Source organism: Neopelma chrysocephalum, unplaced genomic scaffold, assembly GCF_003984885.1.
Source record: "Neopelma chrysocephalum unplaced genomic scaffold, ASM398488v2 Primary Assembly neopelma1_22, whole genome shotgun sequence".
Lineage (NCBI taxonomy): Eukaryota > Metazoa > Chordata > Aves > Passeriformes > Pipridae > Neopelma > Neopelma chrysocephalum.
Window position 1 is genome coordinate 11,018,520 of NW_020897689.1, and position 24,263 is coordinate 11,042,782.

General features: G+C 38.8%; 1 protein-coding gene across 2 annotated transcripts in view; it reads left to right on the forward strand.

Annotated features, from left to right (window-relative positions):
* Nucleotides 1-2,009: 2,009 nt before the first annotated feature.
* ARFGEF1 (ADP ribosylation factor guanine nucleotide exchange factor 1) overlaps nucleotides 2,010-24,263 on the forward strand; it is a 90,340-nt gene continuing 68,086 nt past the window's right edge. The window contains exon 1 of one of the 2 annotated variants that reach the window (XM_027699228.1): nucleotides 2,010-2,597. In XM_027699228.1, the coding sequence (XP_027555029.1) occupies nucleotides 2,474-2,597 (124 nt within the window). In that variant the 5' untranslated portion in view covers nucleotides 2,010-2,473. The remainder of the gene's footprint in view (nucleotides 2,598-24,263) is intronic. The other variant, XM_027699137.1, reaches the window with a different exon arrangement.

Here is a 24,263-nt window from a genome sequence, read left to right on the forward strand (position 1 = left end):
AGCTTTGAAAGACCAGTTATTTTGACATCTGCATTTCTGAACTTGCATATGTACTTAAAAAAAATTTGATATTTAACCAACAGGCAAAATGTTTTTGCTAAATAAATTAGTAGAAATAATTCCATTATGCTTAGCAATTGTGCTGCTGAAGACACAGTATTTTGAATAAACCAACGCAATCTGAACATGGTAATTTTAAAAACTTGCGTATTTTTTTTTCAGGAATCAATGTGCTTAGTGATATGACTTCTAATTCTCTCACAAAACTGTTATAATGCTAAATTCACATATTTTCCTCTTAATATTTTCCATATTGTTATCATTTGGCAGTAAAATAGCCTGAGGGTTCTGACAGTGACCAGAAAAAGCCACTGGTAGAAATCAAGTAATTTCAGCAGAACAAGCGTTTTGCTATAACATTCGGGCCTACCATTCAGCTATAGCTTTAGCAGAGTTCCCTGTGCCAGGGTATTCCTTAAAAAGTCCAAATATAGGTACCTACGAGGCAACAAGTCATTTTGACACAAGTAATTTTTCATTTAGGAAACTGGTTAAAGCCACACTGGGCAACATTAGCTGCTTCTTCATTAGGAGGCTGGGATTACTGTACCTTTACTAATGCAGCTACAACTGCTCCAATATAGACCAAGAAACAGGTGCTCAAATGAACTGGCTGATTTGCTCACAAAGGCCTTAGCATGGAGGCATGACAGCCTGGACAGACTATCTCAAATTCTCGATAAGGAAGGGATTGGGACTAACTTTGGAAGGCTGTGTTTCTGACTGATGCAGCAGGACCACAGGAATAGAGAACAGACTGGGAAAGTTAGTTGGGGATAACCTTTTTTCTGCGTGCTGGCTCTCTGTTCTCCAAGGTCAGAGATGGCCTCCGGCTTCCACAACCATCTCTGCTTTCTGCACACTGATGCTATAGCCTTGTCCCACTCTGACTAAAAGGTACATGTAGAATTCTGTCCTTCCATTTCCAATTATTTTTTTTTAATCAGGTAAAAATTTTCCAAACCAGAGCTGGCTTCACTTAGTGCCAAATTCTACTTTTAAATACTGGTGTACCACCTCTGAGTGCAAAAGCTGGCTCTTATGATGGTTTTGCAGCTAGCCAGCTTCGATCTGAGCTTTTCTTGGCTCCGAACCAAGCATGAGGAGATTACCCTTTCACTCTCTGGGAGGGAAAAGGGCCAAAGAACGCAAGCAAAAAAACACCCAAAACAAAATATAACAACATCCTCCCCATAATTTTACAAAAATTTCCAACGATTTATTAAAGTAACAAATCACAAAAGGCACTGTTTACTTGTAAGTGAAGGGTTTGTTGTTGTTTTGGTGTTTTGTTGTTGTTTGTTTTTTTTTTTTTTTGCTTTCTATTCCTAGTGCACGTGCAATGGGAAAAAACGCCGGATGACAGCATTTTAAATGCAGAGGATGCAGGCGATAAGAAAAGGGCACCACGCGAACCCGCAGGTGCAGCGCTCATCCTCGGCCGAGGACGGGTGCGGGCAGGCAGCCACAGCACGAGGACGAGGCGAAGGCAAAGCCCAAACCCTGCGAGCCGGGGGAGGCTGAACGAGCGCCCCGGGAAGCCCGGACGCGCCCCGCAACCCAAGGCGCTCCTCCCTCCAGCGGGGGCGGGGGCTGCTCCCCGCTCGCTGCCCCCGGGAGCCGGAGCTCTGGGCGCTTCTTGTCACGGGAGGCGGCGGCCGGGGAAGGACGACAGCTCCTCTCCGAGGGAGCCCATTTGCCCCACCCCGGAGGAGTCCGCCCTTCAGGGGAAGGTGGCGCATCCCGGGGGAACCTTCTTCCTCCTCCTCCTCTTTCTCCCCCTCCTCCTAGCGCTGGTGGCCCGGAAGGGAAGTCCTGCCCCTCCTCCTCATCCAGCTCCCAGGTGGCAGCAGCCATCCCCGTGCCGCCCTCTCCACTGCCTCCCGCAGATCTGCTCCACCTGTAGCGCGGCCGCGGGGCGGGCAGAAGGCGAGTGCCCCCCGCCCTCTCGCTTCCCTCCGCCCGCCCTCCCTCCCGGGACACGGCCGCCGCTTCCTCCCGCTCCGGCTGCGGCCCTGACGTCGCTTCCTTCCAACATGGCGAGAGCAGGTTGTTGCTGCTGCGGCCGCCGCCGCTGCTGCTGCCGCCGGTGCTGATGGAGGCGGGCGCGGGCCGGGGGCGGCTCGGGGACTGACGGGCGCCGTCCGCGCACACACGCAGCAGGGGCGGGGGAGGAGAAGGGAGGAGAAGGCTTCGTCCTCCCTCAGCCGCGGGGTTTGGCTGTCGGCGCTGCCCGGGCCCACTCCAGCCTCCCCCGGGGGAGCCGCCGAGCGGGCGTCGGGACGCCCTCCGAGGGAGCCCTTCCCTCGTGCCCGCCGCGGCCCTTGGCAGCGCTCCCGGCGGGAGCGGCCGGTGCCCTGCTCTCTGTTCCTCACCCCACCCTCCGCCTCCTCCTCACGGCTTGATCGCGCCCATGTATGAAGGGAAGAAGACGAAAAACATGTTTCTGACCCGGGCCCTGGAGAAGATCCTGGCCGACAAGGAGGTGAAGAAGGCGCATCACTCCCAGCTGCGCAAAGCCTGCGAGGTGGCCTTAGGTGAGGCGCAGCCCGGGCGGGAAAGGAAGGGGCGGCCAGAGGTCGGGGCGCGCTCCGGGGGCCTCTTTGCCTGAGCGTGTTTGTGTTGCGGGGGGGCTGTGGATCCTCTGGGGGGACGAGGCAGAGGGGCTGCCCGGCGGGCAAGGGTCGGGGGAAGTGAGGCTGCGGGCTGAGCCGTGGCACAGGTCTGGGTCGTGCTGCAGAGCCCCACGGGCCTCCGGCGGTGTGTGTGTGTGTGTGCTCTGGGCTGCGGGCGAGCATCGCCGGGAGCGGTCCTTCCGCACAGGGCCCCGCGCTGACAGCGGGCGGCGAGGGCGCTGCGGAGCCCGGCGGGTCCTCCTCCTTCTCCTCCTCCTCCTCCTCCTCCCCGCTCGCAGGATGAATAGGCAGAGAGGGAGCTGAGCTGAGCTGACCTGGAAGCAGACGGCCGGCGGGGGGGGAGCAGGTGACAGGCAGCGGTGGGGGAGGAGGGACGGGTGAGGAAGCGGGGGTGGCAAAGAGCAGAGACAATGATACCAGGCCACCTGGTGGCCCTTCGCAGCCGGAAGGAAGGCTAGAGAGGGAGAGGATGGTCCGGGAAATGTGCCAAGGAGAGCCTTAACCGAGTAGTTCCTGATGGAGAAACAGCTGATGGGGAAGGGGGTTTCCTTCGTGCATGTCAGAGCTGGAGCGGCCATGGAAGATCACATAATTGTTGGGGTTTGAAGGGACTTCTGGAGATCATCTAGTCCAACCCCCCGTGTTGTTGGATTCCCAAGAAGTGGGAACGTTTGCCTGCCTCGGGCCGAAGGAGGGGTGTCGGGTTTGTAGTGCAGCTGTGTCAGCACCACCTTGTCTGGGAGCATGAGGGAAGTACCAGTGCTGGATAGTACAAAGCACATGTACACATCCAATAACAGGCAGCGTAAAAGGACAGCTTGGGCTTCACAGTTCTGACATGATGATTACAGGCAGGGCTTGAACCTGTGTGGCAAAATATGGACATATTACTGAAAGACTTCTGGAGAAAGACCTGGTTTATTTAAATAATACATAAATGGATTATGCCCCTCCCTTTCTGGTGTAATTGTTTCTGGGCTTGGAGATAATTATCTTGACTTTGTACAGGAATAATGTTTGTTTAAATGGATTTGTTTGAAGAGATAACGTGAAGCTGCAACTTGCTTGTTTTAAAAATGAATATAAGTAATTTCATGCTGGTTTTTTTGTCATTCTATTAATTTGTCTTTTATAGTACTTAAAAAAAAAACACAACCAAAAAAGAACAATCCTCTTCTTGTTTTCTTTGTCTGTAAAAGACAGACAGATCGAGGGCAGAAATAACCGTAGTTCAACTATTTATTTCTTAAAAATTAAAATTGATCAGAAAGAGTTTTTCCCTTACATTTTTCACTTGTCACTAGAATAGTGACAACAATAGCCTTATGATTTATGCAGATGGGATTAAACTGGTAGTCCTTTGGCCATTCCATTGACATGAGACTGTGCATTCAAGTTAGAAATACAATAGAGAAACATTTGATTTTTTTATTGTTAAACTAAATTTATATCCAGCCTGCATGTCATCTGTAGAATTAGACATAGATATTAATCTTGTGTTTCTGCTGTACTTTATTTCAGTAGCTTGGTCTGTCTTAAGTATCATCCAGATCCCCCCAAGCATAGCTCCATCCAGTGTTTTACACAGATTATAAAAAAGCCCTGTAGACTGTACAGCCTGCATCTGATGTCTTGTAAACTGAGACCCCCAAGCACACATCCCAGTGATTTCTATCCTACAGCTTCATTGAAACCTTTTCCTATGGATCTGATCATGTGATTGGGGCCTTAATAGGAAAACGATGCGATGTGGATATAAAAGCCATTGAAGCAGAAAAGAAGACATAGAAGATTGTGTGTATTACCTAAATATATAGGAGGGCTTAATGAACTTGAAAAATATCAGACATGATCTTAATTAACAGAGTCTTACTGAAATAAACTTTTTTCAGTTGTGGCATAACAAAATATAGCTGGTGATTGTAAATGTAGTGTGGTCCATTGTCTGGTTTTGTGTGTGATAGACTCCTAATTCAGAAGTGGCAATATGTAACTCTTGAATAGAGTAGTGCTCATGTCTAGCTATAAAAATCTTTTCAGAGAAAAGTAGGTATCATCCTTATTTCACATGTGGGGCAACTGGTTGTGAAAGCTGAGCTGAGATTTTCATAGCATTTCATAGTTTTAGAAGTAGGATGCACATGTTGTGCTCTGTCCATCTAGCTGCTCATCTGTTGGAGACTCCTCTTCAACTGGACACTTCTTTGCCACCTTAAGCAAGGAGTACAGACTTTTTATTCCTGAGAAGTTGCTTTATTTTGGAAAGCAACAACATTAATGATAAAACATTAGTAAAATAGTAATTTAGAGTTAAATTCAATTTGGTGTTAAATCTGGCAAAGTCTGACTTCACAGTTTTATTTCTTTTAGTGGTTGTTAAATAAAAAGATAGCTTTGAGAAACGATGGCAGTAACTACACATCTTCAAATCAACACCTTTTTTTTCAGTCTGAATATTTAGTTGATTGGTCTTCACGGAAATTATCTGATTGATACAAAACTCAGCCATTAAGGTCTTTTTTTTTCCCAATTGCATGTCTGTAGTAAAATGTTGCTTATTAGTAGTCTGTCAGATATTCTAACTAGTAGTTGTTACTAATCCAGGCTCTTTTTTATTTCATTTTTTGAAATACTTTCTTTTTTTCCCTAAATCCACTATTTACATTGACTGTATAAGATGCTATTAAAGTATTTGAGAAACAAGCAAGCACTGACCAGAAATATGGTATTCCTGTACAAGAGGCAAACAAATCGCAGCTCTACTTTTTAGACTGAATATTTAAGAATATTTTATTTTAAGAATCTTTTTTTTAAAGAATCTTTAGTAATATCCTTTTGTTATTTTTAATCTCTGTATATTTTTTTATAAATCTGTGCTGTTGCACTTAATTCTGTTAAGATTATACATTGTTTATTTTTGGTTTGCAAATTCTTAGGAAAAAAAAAGCCTGCAACATTCCTGGTGTATGTTACTGTGACAGTCTGACCTCTGAGCAGGTGTTAAGATGAGATTCTTCTAGTATGACCATTTTTGTAGTCGATTAGAAGATAAGAAAGCAAAATATGAATTAAGTATTGCAACCTGAATTATAGATGTTCTTTGGCTTTTTAACAGGGATGGAATTAAGCCTGATACTTGTAGTATCCCGTGTTTGATGATTCACCAGGTTGTGTCTGGGTTAATACAGAACAGTGGACTCTGAGTTTAATGTGGTTTTTTTTGTGTAATGTTGTCCTTTCTGAAAGATATTCTCTCTGTGTAGAAAACAACATTTCTTTAGTCATTTAATGTAATAGAGCTAATTTAGAACTTCATATTGTTTATTTGCATAGCAACAGCTCTTAATCTTTGTAAGGAATGAGTTTATCCTTAAAATTGTCCACTTGCAGAAAGCATTAGGCAGCAAGCTGTCAGCAGGATTAGATTTAAAAGCTGCTTTCCAGTGAGTTACCTCCACTGCTGTTTCTGTATTGGTTTTCAACCATATTACAGTATAGGAAACTTTACTGTAAACACACTGTATTTGCATAATCCATGAAAGGTTTGGGGGGGCAAAAGATCCTCATCTGAACATAAAGTTTTTAGTAGACTGAACAAAACTTGCTAGTGCTTTGTGTCAGAATTTGGAGTGTGGGTTTATCTGCCTGGAAAGGTGATTTCATAGGACCAGGCTAAGCAAACCATAATCCCCTGCTTGTATAAAAGCTGCTAATTCAACTACAAATTGGGAGTGAAACAATTCTTCCATAAAACTCCAAACTTCAAGTAATGTAAAATGATGTGGATATGTACCTGGTATGTGCTTCAAAGAAAAGTGTGCAAGTGCTACTTGGAGTTCTTGGAACTACCAACTGAAGAGGCCTGGAACTTAGTTTTAAAAGGTTCTTTACTGCTCCTTGGGTTATTTTAGTCTGTCATGCAATGATCCTACTGGATGATGTAGGTCTCATGCAGTGTGAAAGTAACAGCTCCATTCAGTTTGTGCTGCCATTACGTGCATGTGTAGGAAAATGAGGCAGCAGGATATAATTAAGCAGTGGATCTTAGGTTTTGTGAAAACAGGTAACATTTGGAGTAGAATTTACTCAGAGGTGGGAAGATTCATCTACATCCTTACCTGCACAGATTTGTAAATGACCTGGGAAAGTCTCACCTACATACGTGTTTCTGTCTATTTACCCTTTTACTAGATCCTAGTTTCATCTTCTTGTGTCCCTCACATATACATATGATCATGTATATTAGAATAAGTTAGGTTAACAATCAGTACTGAAGTGCATCTATGTGTTGGAAATGCTGGGTGCATTGGAAAATGCCTTCTTAAACTATGATGGACAGGTAAAAATGCATTTTGAAAACCATTATCATGTTACTGCACTGAAATTAATTTTACTTGGGAAGTTGAGGATGAGTGTAATTTGGGTAGTAATGCTCTTGGTAGGCTGCCTTCCATCTTTCATGAGAACTAGTTGTGCTTTTTTAGAATCCAAAGGTCAGAAATTTTGATGTCTTTGCTGAATACGAAGAGATCTGTACCACTGTCTGTTGTCTGCATGTGCTAAGGGCATGTGTTTTCACAATATATGTCACTATTGTCCATAGAAAATTTATTTTCTGGTTGTAATTGTTCTTCTGAAACATTTATCTTTAAGTAAGCAAGGAGGATAAATGGACACTTCTTGCTAGTAAACCCCAAGATGTATATTTAAAAAAAAAAAAAACCTAAAAGTTGCAGCTGCCATTCCCTCCTCTTGCTTGCTTTGCTAAGCTTAGGGTTTAACTGGCAGGCTTTCAGTCTCATCTACTTTTGCAAGGATTTAAAACTTGACTTGGTAACAGTAAGTTTGGGTGGCCCCATAAACTGCTTTCCAGGTTGTCTTCTGCATTTCATGTGTAAGGTGCTGTTTATGTAGAATTTATGGGGCTAATTTAAGAAAAGTTCTGTATAGTGGGAATTTTTATTGTTTAAAATGCAATCAGATCTTGGCTATGCAGAATGGTAATGCTGATGAGCTTCTTTGAGAAAGGGGATGGTTGGCAGCGTGCATGTAAGAACGCATTTGTAGAAAACAAGATGGATTGTATCTGGGTTGTAAAAATGTTAATGGATAATGAGTATCAAATATGTGGTTTTTGTCTTGGAAGAAAAAAATGGTGTTTCTTTCAGGTGTAATTTTGACTTCATCCTAAAATACGTGTTCAGTTAAAGCCTTTGATATTTTGAATTTTAACACTGATTTTCACTATCTTTTAAATTTTAATTTTGAAAGACTTCAACATATCTTTGTGACACAGGACAGCTTTTAAATACCTCTGTTCTGCTGCATATTTTAGAGCCCTAACTGGAATGTTGAAGCTTAAAATGAGAAGTTGTTACCTTGTGACCAGAATGCATCTATTTCTTCTAAGAACTATCTTTGCTGTTTTATGGGGTTTTGTTCTAGCTCATTTTTCTTTCAGCACACTTACAGTGTATTACTACTGTAATTGTCATCTTTTAATTTCTTCTTCTTTAAGTTCTTGTCTCCAGTTAACCACTGTGTCATTCATTCAGGATGTCAACAGTGTCCATTCTTGTGAGTCTTCTTCACATGTAGTTGAAAAAAAAATTAGCTTGACTGTTGACATCAGGTGAACATTCCAGACCTCTTCTGGAATCCTTCAGAGAACAACTAGTATTGAGATAGTATTTTGATACCTTGTTAAATATGTTCACCTCTGTAGTTTTCAGGAGGGATTGTCACATGGGTATTTATAGAGAGGGAGCATCAGCCAGTGGTATTCTAGTCAGTCTCTCTTCCCTGTTCCTGGCAAACATCCTGGCTGAAATCACAGACTTACAAAGAGCTAGATGAGGAAGGCTTGTCTTTTTGGGGGGCACCCAGCTGTCAGTTTGGGTTTTTTATTAGTGTTGATACTTTTATCAGGTTGTTGATTAGTTTGCACTTTAAACAAACGCAGTGAGGAAGTGAGACCAGCGAACTTGTACATGACTCTCATTCAATTCTGTAACAGCCAGCCCTAAATTGGTGAATTGAGTGGGCAGGGAAAAGGAGTTTCATGTTTTCTGCATCCAGATGAAAGCTTTCCTGTGTGACGTGTAAATTCATGGTTTGCAGGAAGAAAATACTTTGATCTAGGAAAGACAGCTACTGTCAGTAGAGCATCATAGGCTGAAGGGACTTGGGAAACACAGCTCTGCAGAATTCAAGAAAGGAGGGGAGGTACCAAGCAAACAGAGTTGAGTAAGAGGTTTGATAATTTCTATCTGTTAAAGAAGGCAGAACTTTATTGTGTGTGTCTGAAAGCCAAAAATACTGTGTTATAGCTGTGTTAGTCGAATGCATACAGACCAAGAAGTATTCTATGTGTAGCTTAGTTAACTTGTAGTTCATTTCCATAAGTAAATACTAAAAGAAACTATAGGTTACTCTTAGGCCAACCAGACCTTTAAGAAAAATCACATACATACAAAAAGTCTCCAAACAATCAGGGAAAACCTAAAATGCTTCTGTGGGACTTCATAGAAAGACAGTATTGTACAAGGATAATTGAACAAATGGTATGTGGTGTTTCTATGAAAAACATCTAATGTCAGAATCTAAAATTAAGAAAATAAACAAAACCTCAAATCAAATAAACAACACCTAGCCTATATATTTTATAGATACCTTCATGGAACACAGGGAAATGTTAAATAAAAATCTGTTTTGAGGGATAAGGCATAGATGATACTTGTTATATGATAACTCTCCATTTTGAGCATAGATGTAAAGAGATGCTAAAAATAGGCCTGTGAAGACCAGAGAGTTTGAAATATCTGGCACAATTCTCTTGTTGATTTCTAATCAATCATAGGATGCCAAGACAATTCCAAAGGACTGGAAGACATGGGCTAGTGTGCCAGCATTGTCACAAGTATGAATAGAAATGAGCTACGTAATTTCTTGTGTATTGGCCTAATGTTGATCCCAGGCAAAGAGGTGGAGTGACTGATACAAAATTGATAGTCAACAAAGTATTGAGAAAGATTAAAAAAAAAAAAGGCAGGCCCTCTACAGTTTTAAGTTTTTCAGCACATTTTAGTCTTCTGTAAATCCTACATTCTTCAGTTCTTAATTTTATGTGATGAGTAACAGTGAAAATTGCCAAACTGTTAAAAAAAGACTTGATAAAATTTCATTTGAATTGATAAATATTGACAAATTTGGTGTGGGATTTTTGTTTGTTTTGGTTTGGTTTTAGTTTTGTTCCCCTTCCCCTTTTTCATGTTGCATCTTTCCAGTCCACACGTGGTCTTAGCTTTTAGGAATTCTTCTTGGTGTTGGAGATTTTGCTTGGTTTCCTTCAGGGGTTTCTGGACTCGGTGTTGTTGGCTGTTTTTCTTTCATTTAAAGTTTTAAATTTTATTTTTAGTGCAGATGTATTAGTAGATGATGAGATTTCAGTTGGGAAGCTGGAGTTCTTAAAAGAACTTGAAGCCTTGAGGATGCTGAGCTCTTAGTACGATGCTGTAGTCAAGAGCAATGTGGAAGCTTGGGTAGGGAATGTGGAGATTATACTAACTCTACCCGATACAGCTTATAGCTGTTTTGTCATGCATGGGTGGTTTTTTTGTCTTTTATCCAAGCTTTTTCTTTTAGAACTGTATGCATGCTTTAATAGCAGAACTAAATTATTTCCAAAACCAAGAGTGTCTTTTAATAAGACATTTAGATCATGATTGATCTGGACATTTTTTTTTTCTCTTTTGAAGTGATTTTAGTTCAGAATGTTTCATTTCTTTCCTCTCCCTCCATTCCTGGTACTCTATCTATCATGTATACCCATGGAGTACCAGGTTGCATGGTTATTGACGTTATGCTATTTAATACTTGTTTTTGTTCAAATGGGTCATGTCTGCTCTCCTGTGCTCTTCGGTCTTCTTCATTTCATGCTTTTCTTATGTCAAAAGAGTTATATTTTAAAGATAATTGAAAATACTGTTAAGAGAAATGGGTTTATTCAAACTCTCTTTTCTGTCTACTCAAACACAAAGGGAGATAGATTTTAAAAAGGTGATCCATTAATAATACAAATTCTGCACGTACTGTCTTTAGCACTTGCTGTTCTAATCTTAACAGATTTTGTAATGTTATTCCTTCTTTTCATTTAGAAATAAAAATGTAATTAGGTTTGTAAATATTTCATGTCAAGAGATTTTAGCCAGTGTTGGATACAGGAGTGTTTTACTGCTTTTTTTTTTTTCGTCTTGAAGTACATTTGTGACTCCTGAGTGTCAGTTAGCATTGCAGTTAGTTGTTAGGAATGTTTGAATGACCAGCATGCTTCAATATTGCACTGTGCAGCTTTGCAGTTTGAGAGATACTAGGGAGGAGATATTTTTAGACTTTGAAATTGAGATAAAAATATTGAGGTTTACTGAAGATGTTAAATAGCATTTTATACTACAGGGCTTGAATAGTATGAGGTATGCTCTCAGAGTTTCAAATCTGTAAATTAAAAATAAGTAATGTGCCACTGGTGTAATTTCTTGGGTAGCTTCCCATCATGTTTTAATTTTAGTAATGTGCTAAAAATTAACACAGATATTTGCACGAAACAGTGTACTTTTGATGCAGGTTGTAAGCATAAACTAATGGGAGTGCCCTTTCAAATGAAGATATTTATTTCAAAAGTATGGTTCTGTTGCATGTAAAACTAACACCTCTGCACGCCTGGCAAGTGACGTTGCAGGTGCTAACAGTGTGTAGAAAGGTCTGGGTGTTACTGTTGCATGGACTGAGCAGCTGGCATGAAATCACTGGGGTTTTTTCTGCAACTCAGGAAAGCTGGAAAATGCAACCTTAACTTGGCTTGCTTCATTTGGCTAATGACTGTGATGTTTGCAAGAATGCTGTACTGGATTCTGTGTGGTGTATGGGGAAGTGGATAGGAGTAAATGAACCTCTGGTTTCATTATTTTGAGATGGAAACAGAGCTTTATAACCTTAAGTAAAATTATTGGAATAGGACAGCTGCTGCATTTGCATGAAAGTTTGAAAGCTGGATAAAGACCGTCTAAGTGTCTGAGAAGTATGATTAAAATTTTCTTCACCTGCAGTGAAATGAGACACTTAGATGTTTTCCACTTGCGATTTAAGACATGACACTTTATTTTGTGTGATTATGTGTGCATAATTATGCATATAAATAGATCTCGAATGCCTAGAAATTTTGCTGTAAAGAGAACTAGTTTTCTTTAAAATTGTACCTAACGACGTGGGTAAAACAGATTGTGGTGGTCAACAATGTTCAGAGAAGCTTCAGGTTTGTATCTTACGTGCAGAAAAGAAGACAAGAGGAGCTAAGTTTGACCTCCATCCCTGAGTCTTGCTCAAAACCAAATCTGCGTTCAAATTATTAACGGTCTTTTATATTGAAGGAAAAGCAGTACTTGGACCATTTTATCCTTGTTCACCGCCTTATCACATGAAAGCAGAAGCTGCCTGGTTGCTGTCCAGGGTTTCAGTGATGAACTTGAGGCAGGTGACAGGTTCTTTGACTGGCTGTTGTTGTTTATAACAGCTTTTATTTAGCCGTGTGTCCTAAAATGCTCTTAAAGAACGAGTAGAAGAGGCACAATCTCAGTGCAGTAGAAAGTATAAGTACTTACTGTTAAATAGAAATTCTATTGTTAAAAAGAAGAATTTGTGTAGTCAATGCAAATAAAGTTTTTCGTATTAGTTTATTATGAACTATGGATCCAGTGGATCCAGTAAATATGGAAGTGAATGCCTTAAATTCTTCACACTTTGGTAAGCAGTGGTAAAAGAAGCACTTAGTAGCACAGTTTGCAGCATGGATGGAGTTAACAATATTGTGTAGTGGTGATCTTTGTAAGTAGCCTTCCACTTGTCTTCTTATTGGCATATGAGAAAAGAAAGAATAGTTGTCAGATGAGTAGTTTTCTTAATTTATGTGGTCTAAACTTTTCTCAAAAAATTTCATGGATGTAAATAAAGGAACAGGGAGAATTAATGTTTCATTGTATTAATAATCTAATGCATATGTGCTGTATTGAAAGCAGCCACAGTGGAGGTTTCAAAGTACTTCAGTACTCATATTATTACTTCTTTTGTTCTTTCAAGAATCTTAGTCTCAACTGCTTTCTATATCAGAATTTAATGGAGAAATCAGGACTTTAGTGATCACCTTGAAAGCTTCATTTGAAACATCTCACATCAGGACTTCAGATTTAAAGTTTGAGCTTTCTATTACAAATACAAACTTTTATGTGGGTGAAAATTACCAATTTAATATGGTTGTAACCTTTTTGAGGGGCATACCGTAGACATGAAAATAAACTTAAGTCCATACTTCTTTGTTATCCTTTCTTTTTCCACTGTTAAATATAGCTTGATGAATTTTATAGACACGCATTAAATTGTGGTCTGCCTATCTTCTAGTAGCTGGAAAAGATAATGATTGTCTTACAATTCAGAGCTACAGCAGGAGAGAGGTGGCTTAATGCTCTTGTAATTAGTAGTATAATTCATGTATAGACTTACATGTGACCTTTAAAGTTTTAGTACTTGAAATGGATAAGAGTCTTGCAGTGTCATGTGTTTTGTTGCTTTTGAAGTTACTGTAGTGAGTAGGCTACTTAATGGGAGTATGTTGGGGGTTTTTTGCCATTTTTCAAGATATTATGGACTTAGAAGTATCCTGTATTTAAGTCTGAAACAAAACTTAGTAATTTCCAACTTTTAAATTGCCTTTTAAACTACCCATTTACAAATGGGAAAAAAAAAATGTACTCATCTACAGCAAGGATGGAGGTTAAAAATGAAGTGTAGATTTTTCCTCATATTACAAAGGGATCTTTTAAATTGATTCTAGCTGTTCTTAGAACTTAACACTGCACAGGATCTTACTGTCCTTGGTTGTGTCTTGTCTTTGACAAATCAGAGTTCTGATTGCTTGACAGAAAGGTGAATGAAACCTCATAGACATTGAAAATGTTACAGCAAATGCTTGTTCCTTTCATAAGGAAGATAATCAAAAAGCATAAATGTTCATGCTTTTTGCAGGATGTGGGGAGGGTTACTACCCATAGTTTGATCAGTTTTAACTCCGGATTTTATTAAAAATATTCTAACTGCTAAAATAAATACCTACTTTGAGATAAATATGCTCGTGTGGCTGGCTTAGAATAATCATATGCCAGGATTTCTTTTATTCCATGAGTATGTTCTGTATGTATACTACACCTATTTAATGTGTTGTATGCTTGTGTTTGTGGAGGGCACAGCAGAGGTGTAATTACTTTTCTTACCCTGAGTAAACTGTGAAACTTGTATTTAATAGTAATTTGTGGTTATACTTCAAAAATATATGGAATAAGGATGCATCATCACTGCTATGCATGTGTGCTTACTCCTGAAAAATAATTTTTAAAGAAAAAAACAGGAATGTTTGAAGGATCATGTTACATGACAAAATGTTACTGAAGAGGTGGGCTGTGTGAAGAGGGGATGTGTAGCTTTTGTTTGTACTGCCAAATGATCAAGAAACAAGACTGAAAAACATAATGCCAGTCTTGTTCTGCAGCAGCAGCCTGTCCTTGCCAGAATAAATACAAAGCATTAGTAAAACATTTATTTCAGTCTTAGGTTGTCACCAACCAAGCAAATGGGCAAATAGAGCATAGTAGAAAATAACAGAGAAGTGTCAAGAAATAGTTTCATCAATAGGTAACTACGTCAAAAAGAAATGTATGCTTGCTAGTATGTGAATGCCAGAAGTCTTTAAAAATGGTCAACCGAGAAAGTATCAGTAGTTTTAAGGTGTGGATGCTGTCTTAACAGGGCAGGAATGAGTAGGGATAATTTGTGGAAAAGTCTTAATTACAGAGCATTGATTATGTAGGTATGAATGTTTAATTTGCTGTACTTGATAGAAAGCTTAGTCATGGTAGGTAAATAAATTCAGCTGCATTGACAGGTAACATTCAGTTAAGATGTATTGAACAGGTCTTGAGTCCTTCTTGAGCAGTACACAGGAATTGGTTTAAGATGCAGCAATTGAAGAACTGATAGCATTCTCTGTAATAGCATTCTCATCATTATGTGCTCAAACATAGTCTCAAATTCAGCTTCATAGCTATCCTGAAAAGAACTCACTGAAGTCCATATTTTATTTCAAAAGGAGTAATACAAGGTTGAGGACATTTTGAAAGGACCAAAATGCTTAGAGCTGATTTTTGTCACGTGTTTGTTAACAGTTCGTGTATATCAGGTATCGATAAAAGCTCATGAAAAGTTTGTGATAAAGCAGGTGTGAACAAATAGCAAAGAAAGCACACCCATATCTGCACTTGTAAATTATAATAGTATCTCAAAAGTATTTGGGGAATATAAAGATACTGAAGAAGGCCAAAATATATAATTCATTTTTCTGTTGTTTATGGAAGCTGAAGAAGTTTCCCACAGAGGAATTAAAAGGAACAAATCAGAAAAAAAAAAATCCCAATTTGAAGTTTAAACTAAAGTTCCTATTACCGTGTTAGTATTAGGAGTTTTTAAAGGGTCTAAAATCTGAAATTGCTGAACTGTTTAATGGAGCTTGAATTTAATAAGTTTTAAATTTCATGGGTTACCAGTAAAGGAATGGGAGACTAGAGTCAGTGTTTTGGGGTTTTTTTCTTTTAAAAAAAGTGCCAAGGGTATAAGGGATGAAGAAATCTTGAGAACTTCAGCCTTGCAAATCTGAATTGTAGCAAAGAATAAAGCTGGTGGAGAACAGAATGGGTGTGTGTACTGTGGTGAGGCAGAATCGGTGCAAATTTTGCAGAGGGGAAACTTGCCATCCCAAATCTGCAAGGCAGAGTTGATATGTGTATAGGTAAGTGTGATGTAAGCCAGTTTTACAGTAAACCTCAGCCAGGTTGCTTACCCAAGGTTTCTTAAGGTACTTAGCTGTCAAGGATTACATGTACTGCTTTTTCTGCAGAGAAGTATTTCAGTTCTCTAGAGGTTTGTGGTGTTTTGGGGTGAATGGTGAGGTGACAAAAGAAAATACTTAACAGAGTACAAACAACCTGCTAAAGCCAGCAGCTGTGCCGTACTGACCACATGAAATGGCCACTCCACCAGAGTGGAGTGTTGTTAAAGGCAAACTGACCCATATGAGTGGAGGAGGAAACTGGTCTAAATTGCACAAGCATGGACTCTTACAGACTTTTATCTGTGGTGGTGGGGTGTGTGGCATTTGAATTACTGTGAATGATTCAGTCAGAATATTGATTCCTTTGTCAAAAAGACAAATATGAAAACAATAGAGAAAAAAAATTGAACTGTTACACCACTTTACAAAGATATCATGTGTTCCATGTGCAGTTCTGCTCTCTGCTGCTCCTGAGACACAGTGGTCTTAGAAATGATGCATTGGAAGTCAGCAAGGGTGGAATGGTTTCCAGAGGTGACCAAACAGACTATGCTGCTTGCTCCGTGGAGGGGAAAAATGAGAAAGATGCATATAAAGTTTGTAAGATTGCAAGTGGTATAGACATGAAAAGAGAATAATTGATTGTAATTTCTCATAGTGTAGATCCAGAGATCCTGTAAAGAACCCAGCTTATTAAAGTAAAGCAAAAAAATGCTCTTTCCAGCAGCTTGTAGTTACATTCATACCAAAAGTTAAAATTGTTTGAAAAATGATTAAATGAAAATTTAACAAGGGTTGTCAAACCTGCAGGAACAGTCTCTGTGCAGGAAGAGTGTAAGCCACAGATGGCTAAATGCTGGTAGGAGGGAACTATTGCAGCATTCTTGCCCTGCTTTTATAGTCTGCATTTACTTAAGCATATGCTGTTGGCCACTCATGAAAGCAAAATGCAGGCTTGATATCAAGGGTTTAAGAAAAATCTTCTGTTCTTGTACCTTTCTTCCAATACAGTCTGATATTTTGAGATTTTATTTCTGTGTTTGTTCCCCAGTTCTTAAAGTTTCCACAAACTGTATTTAAAAATCTGGGATAGGGATGCTCCATTTCTGTTAGCATCTTTGGACACGGATGTGCTTATGTATTTCATGAAACATTCATTGTCTGTCAAGCTTTAATAGTTGCCTTCATTCCTCGTTTGAAATTATTTTTCCGCTATGCCCGCACTTTGTGGTGAAATAGCTTTTGAGCTGGGTGTTCACAACTATATATTTTTTTATGTTTATTTATGTATTAAAATGTATGTTTAGCTAAAAAGGAAAAAGACATTTTTCTTCTTAACTAAATGGACTAGAGCTACTGCATACAAATCCCTGTCTTATGACATGAAATGGTGATTGAAAATACTGTTGTTCTGGGAATGGAATCGTGAACTGAAGATAGAGTAACTCTAGAATTAAACTTTGCATGTAGGTGTAAAAAGCTGTGTTGTATCTGAAGTAGGAAGAACAGAATGCTTGTATAACAGAGGGAGAGCTCAACTGTTGCAAAATATTGGGTGGCTTGATTTTTCCAATTTATATTTGGTTAGGCCTTAAAAATTTGATTCATGAAGAGCCCAAGTACATAAGTGAAAATAGTCTTTGTTTCTTTGAGTTTCTGTCATAATTTATCTAAATGCAGTGCTTTATGTATACAACTGTAATACTGTTGTTAAAATATGTGAGTATTGGTGCTGAGGAAAAATTGAGAAACTGGCTGTGTGACTTAAATTCATGTTATCTGTCATTTCTGTTACTAGGTTGTTAATTCTCTTATTAGAGCATAAACTCTTGAAACAGGATTCACTTAGAGTAAGATGCCTAAGGTTAGGGGCCTTTATATGTGTCTAATTTCTGGTATTCCATGATTATTGATCAACTGTGTGCTGGCTTTGGAGAATGCTTGGGCAAGTCCTGAAGCACACCTCCTGGTCCATCTGCTGCACAGCTTCCTCAGCTCCTAATTGCGTTGACGACTTGCATTTGCAGGAGGTCGGGCAGATGGCATGCATGAAACACACGGGGAGAAACATCATATATCTCAAGCTGAATCCTGGCTTGAATGCGACATTTTGTGTTTCTAAATGTAGGTTCTGTTGAATGTTTAGATACTTTTTGAGCTGTAAATGCAAACAATTAAAAATGGTAAATTAAATTTTACGAGTTACTCAGATACTTAGGAGACTTGTTTCTGTTAAGCCTCCTATTCATCACACTGTTTGACTGCGAGTGTGCAGAAATTTCTCGCTTATGGGAATGGATATGGTGGAAGAATCCAGCAACTATATTGCAGAGGGCTGAGATAATTTCTTTCTATCAGGTCTTTGATTTTTTTTTGTTGTTGTTCTTTTTTAGTTAGACTGCTCGTGTTTGCCTGCTTTGAACTTAAAGGTCAAACTGAAAGATGATCTTCAGAGAGAAGCTCATTGTGTCCCTTCAGATGACTTAGAAATCACAGGATTTTGTTCTGGATATGTTTCACTTCAGATAAGCTTTTTCAGGCAGATGGAAATTAATTGATTCAAAATGCTTTCCCTATTTCAAATGTAATCTTATGTCTGCAAAATTTGTTTCTGTTTGTGACATATATATATTTTCTTTCTTTTTTTTCCCCCAAAACTCATACATTTCCAAGCAGAGCACGAGGGATGTGCTTGAGCTTCTGATCTTCAAAATGAGGGAGACTAACCTATTCATTTGAGGGAGGGGAAGGACGGAAAACCCAACTTGTTATTAAAAGGCACAACGTGCGTTTCCACAAGCTTACTTTCTTTGTAAGACATGATACTACATTTCTTTCATATCTGATAGTTTTCACCAGAAGTGTCATACATAATCAGCTCTGTTGCTTAAAGTTTGCAGCAGAAGAACTCAGAGGGCAACATGTCAAGCTGCTGTGGCAAATCAAGAGCTACTGATGATTCACCTTCTCTAGAACTAGGCAAATATATTTCACAATCTTAAACAAGAGAGCTAATGGTTTCTGTGTGGCTTTAAGGAAGCGCAAACCCACCAGGATTAGAGAGCGTGTGCAGTCCTGCTCTTGCATGCAGTGCTGCAAGCCACAATTCTGCTGACTGGAGCAAATATTGAATCAAGTGAACTAATGAACATTTGAGAAAATTGATAGGAGGATTGAATGTATTGAGTCTCTCTGCAATACATGCTATTGAGAATATCTGTCCTGATTTTTCACTCTATTTTCTCTTTGGTGAATATGCTGAGAAACTAATGTACCCCATCAGTTGACTCAGGTAAACAAGAGTGGGGGTGAGTCTGTTGTCTTGCATGAACTATTGTAGAGAGACTGCAGAAGTTGTGTATTATTTCAGACCATTAAATTGCATCATCCCTCAAGCTTAACCTTGTCCCCTTCCCTTAAGTTTGAAACTTAATTCAATTACTAGATTCACAACTCTTTTTAGGGGAGTTACAGGTATTTGCAGGAATTCACACATACAGAGTGCTTTGTATATAAATATAAACTTGACTTCTCTCAAGAATTATGCTGATTATAATCCCTCTGTTATGGAATTTACAATTGATTGTTAGTTTCTTTTACCTTGCTACGAGTTAGTTAGATGGCAATTATGATTCTGTGCAAGAATATTTGAAAAATCAATTACTGAGGCAGAGAAGTTGCTTTTTCTGGTGGTTTTTTGTTTTGTCTCCAAAGACTTGCAGTGCTTTTCTTAGTCCAGCATGTTGGTATTTTCATGAGAGACATTGGTAAGAATCTTTTTTTATACTGATCTGTATACTGTTGCACTGAGTTGGTGAAATGGCTTTTTCTGTAAAATATAGTTATCTGAACCTGAATAATTGTAGTATATCCTTTGATCAAACTCTTGTAGGGAGTCTGTCTTATTTTGGTTGTTTCTCTGCAGTATTTTGTCCTCATATTCTTTAGTAAAGAAATAAATTATCTCCCTCAACACAGGTTCTCATGTTTCCATTGAATTTCATTTTCTGATCTTTCTGTGATTCCAGTCCGTTATAAATTAACAAACCATATTTCCCTAGCAGCAGTAGTAATACCAGCTAAAGCATTTGTTTTCTTATTAGTTTTCTTCTCCATCCTGCCCTTAGCCACATGGCAAAACAGGCTGAAGGAACTGATACATGCTTGTTTTGCTTTGGTTTGGTTTGGAAGTCTTTTAAAATTTAAGGTAAAAACTTTAACATTTACCTTCTTAATCCAGTGTTACTTTGTTACTTTTGAACTGGTAAAGTCCCTCTGCAATTTTATAGCAGGCGTGCACAGACAGTTGTACTGGCTTAATTTAGATTGATGATGCAGTCAGGAGGAAAGAGATGTTAAGTAGCAAAAAAGTTTTTGCTGTTTAGCACGTTAACATTGTAAGTTTTTCTTGCTGAATAGTCATCCTTTGTTCTGAGTAGTAGTTGCCTCATCTGTCTGCACAGCTTATGTATGCTACCTACTTTCTTTAAGCAGCAAAAGTTACAAAAAAGGAATAAAAATAACTGAGTGGAGTTAAATTTATGCTATTTTCGCCATGTGCTACCTACCTCCATGTGGATAGCTGTTGCTGTGTTGCTGGGGTTGTAACCTCTAGAATCAGAATTTATGCAACTCACAAGTATTTTAATGTGGGACATGAGAAAGAAGGGTCAGAAAAACTATACACATTGTGAATATGAAGAGGAATATACAGCTGCAGACTTCCCCACCCTTTCACGATAAAGAAACATTATTGTCCTTGCAAAACTTACTTCACTTAAAAAAAAAAGTAATGCTGATGAAACAGTGGGTAAACTTCATAGAGTTTTGCAGTATATTTATTCCAGCATACTTTTAGACATCCACTGCAATGAGCAATTCTGATCCAGCTCTTCTTTCCCAAAACATGACGCACACGTGGCAACTCAGGGTCATGTAAGTCTACAGGGAGTTGAAAGAGCTCACTGACCCAATGAAAACTGAATTTGTCAAGCTATTAAAGCTTGGTGCTTTGGTAGTGATTGTATAAGGAGTGTGCAAATAAGCACAGACAGATGTGGTGTAGGAGGCAGCAACTTTTTTTTTGGAGGTCACCCTCAGACTGGATTAAAGCACATTGAAAAACTGTATCTCTAAGCAGGATCCTGTCTGTAATCTGGTTATGTCAGTGTGTATTTGGTGTATATTAATGCACCTTTTCAACAACTTGTGCCATGAGTTCTGGGCTTGAAACTGATATACAAAGGCAGGAGGAGGAGGCTGGAAAAAGGTATTTGAAAGGTTAAAATGAATGTACCTGACTGTCCTCTTCTCATAACTGTGTTTAAAGATGTAAATAAAGGGTCTCTTTCCGTTCTTTGATTTTGATCTAAGAAAAGACGAAAGTTTGGATACTGCTGAGAGTTTGCTGTAGATTTAATAAGGGATAGGGACTCATATAATATTGAGGGGAAGCAGAGGAATTTACTGCTTCAGAAAATGAGCTTTTTAGCCGTGTGTTAGAATATAAATGCTACTAATAATGGCTACAATTCAGTTATCCTTGGTAATGTGTAACCTCCTCTTCTCAAGTAGTCAGTGAAGCAACTTGACAGTAGTCTCAACTTGGTTTAGCAAATGGAAAGATTATTACAGAAAATCCAGTTATAAAGACCCACTGGATTGAATTATTCTGAATTAATTTTAAATAGAATGAGGCCACTATAGTAGTTTCTGCTTTTCTGTAGATTTGCCAGTGATTCTTTATTTGAAAATGTCACATTTAATAAGCTGAAGGAGTAGGTACTAAGGCTGACTGAATGAAGACAGGTTGTGCATTCAGGTTTCTGAAATTATACCAGAGTTGTATATTCCTGAATGGTGTATTGTGAGCAGGGCTGGGGACAAGTTGTAGTTCTGTATGAATGTCTAAAAATGGCTGAGGAGAAAATGGAGAATAGGTGAGAAGATTGCTTCACAGATAAAAAACCCATCAGACATATTATCTTTTGAATTGCAGATATAAAATTAGAGAAATACTTCCAACAGGATTTGCTGCAAACCTTTAACATAGCAGAAAATATGGCATGGGAAGTAACAACATAAAATGTTCCTTTATTGTATTAGTACTTTCTTCAGAGGACTAGTGTCATCTAAAGTTTAAGCGTTTCGCTTGTACAAAGTTTGGGTTCGTGACTTTTGAGTTTTTACCTTGTGTGTATGTACACATAAATATTTTCCTATGTGCTTCAAAGGTTGCTGCTCCATGCTTTTCAAAGATAATGAAGTATGACTTAGCATTTCAGTTGAGTAGAGGGTTCTATAGAGCACAACAAAGAGAGTTTACACAGATTTTCATCAAAAGTTATCAGACTCAAAATGTAGTTGCTGTTTGTTTGGAATGCCGCTGCTTAAATAGCGTGTTTAATCTGCTTCCTTAGTTACTCCTTCAATACCTGTAAACATGAAGAAGCAATAGTATAATATGTTGGAATGGAAAGCAAGTTGAAGTGTTCAAATATACTCTTAAGATTCTTTTGTTTGTCTGTACAAAAATTATTTCCTACCATATAAATGCTAAGTGAAGACCACAGCAGCAATTTTCTTAAGTCTGCACAGAACTTTGCTCTTTTCCGTCCATGTACCATAGCTATGCGAGCTGTAATTTTGCAAACAGAGTAAACAAGGTATAATGAAAGGTTAATTGACCCCAGCAAATACCAACAGTCATACAGGTGTGTAAATAAACTGTAGATGGGCTCAGGAATTTTGTGGGAGAAGAAGCACTCATGGTATTCTACAATGGGAAGAATATACACAGGTAAAATTCACACTTTGATGCTATATGTGCTTGCACTTGCATCTGTATTTGTAGTCCCTATGTTCGAGAGGATTTGAGGGAAGGGAGGAGAGATCTCTCTGCATCCTGGAAGGCATGGTTGAGAAAGCTGTTTACAGGATTTACAGGGAGACATAGTGCTATCATATGTATCTTGGGAATTCCATTTAAGGAACAATTTCATCTTTCATAAGGAGTGGTTTCTTCTGCAGGCTACCCAAAATACTGATTGTTTCAGTACTGTCTTCCTATAATGAACTTGCATGCACTACTAGCAGTTTGAGGCAGGTCAACCTGATTTGATGATCTAGGGGAATTACAGTATTGTACTAAACTGTTTAATTATTCTATGGTGATCTGAGATCCCAGTGAGGCTTATTAAAAAGCATTAATTTTGTTGTCTACTTGCTATTTGCATACACTGATATGGTTTACTATTGAAAATAGATGCGTTAAAAGTTATTGAAAGTTAATTACATTGCTACAGGTAAAAAAGAAATGAGAGAGGAAAGTACCATAATCTGAGTTTGCTAGTTACTCTTCTCTATGCATCTTCAGCACGAGAAAACTTATTGAAGCTGGAGTAATTCAGAGTTCAGAAGCAGTGAGGTGAAGGCTCTGTGGGACCAAGAAGAGTCATCAGCTGGAAGCACGAAGAAAATCTCTCTGTGTGTTCTGGATACTGTGTGTCTCTTGGCAAATCTTAAGCTTTGTGGAAGAACTGTAAACAGTTTAGTTATTAGGAACAATGTTTGAGTAAAAGCAAGTGCTAAATTTGCAGCATGTGTTTTTACATAAACTTGCTGTTTTTCTTACATGTACTGACTTGGCAGAAGCTGCCCACAGAGGTCATCTCTGAATTGTTATTGTCTGAATGCAACGGACCTTGAATTAAAAATGGCTGGATGCTTCTCCAGTTCTGTTGTTGGGTCTCCTTAGACATGATTATTTTAGTTTTTTTCTGAAGTCTGTTAGTGGCTTTTGGGTGTTAATGCTTCCCTACTTTAGCTGAATAGGCAAGAGACTTTTTGACACTGCTTGAAGTTAACAGATATCCAGAAAAAACCAAGTGTCAGATATTTATTTAGAAATATATTCTAATAACCTGTTTGGGGGAGAACTTAGCATGATGTACTTAGAATTTTATCTCACTGAGGGAGAAATTTTTTTGTGGACTTCTTTTATTCCCATGAAGTTTACATGGCTTTACTAGTGTGAGCTCCAGTTTGGTAAATTTTTGTAATTAAACTGTTACCATATGTGTAATAACCTTATTACATAGTTGGGAATGTAGTTAATTAAAGTTCTCTTCAAATAAAGGGTGAATTTCTAGTTTTATATAACTTAGAGTACAGTGAGCACAAGTACCTTTAGACTGCTATGTCCTTGAGGGTTTCCAGATGCCTTGACATTGAGAAGGACAGTGTCAATATTGTTAAGATGAAAACTTGGGTTTTTTTAAATCTCTTGGTTGCCAAATATTTTGTGTGATGTTGGAGACAGTCACTAGAATACTTGGATGAAAGAATGCAAAGTCAATTCAAGCACAGCTTTTAATGTTATAATAGAATTTCACTCTTTTTTTAAACTATAGATAACAATATAATTTAAGTTCCTCTTCCCTGCATGTTCCTTGGATCTCATCCACTGGCTTTGGCTTGAAAGAATTTAATTCAGATTGGTTCCTTCTCACAGTAGTCTTATATGGTATAAGTCATGTGAACTCCAAACATTGATTGGTTTCCTTGAAGTATTGCAACCTGTGCTGCTTGGGCTGGTGCTGCCTTCTGATTACCAGGATGGTTACAGTTCTTTAAAATGC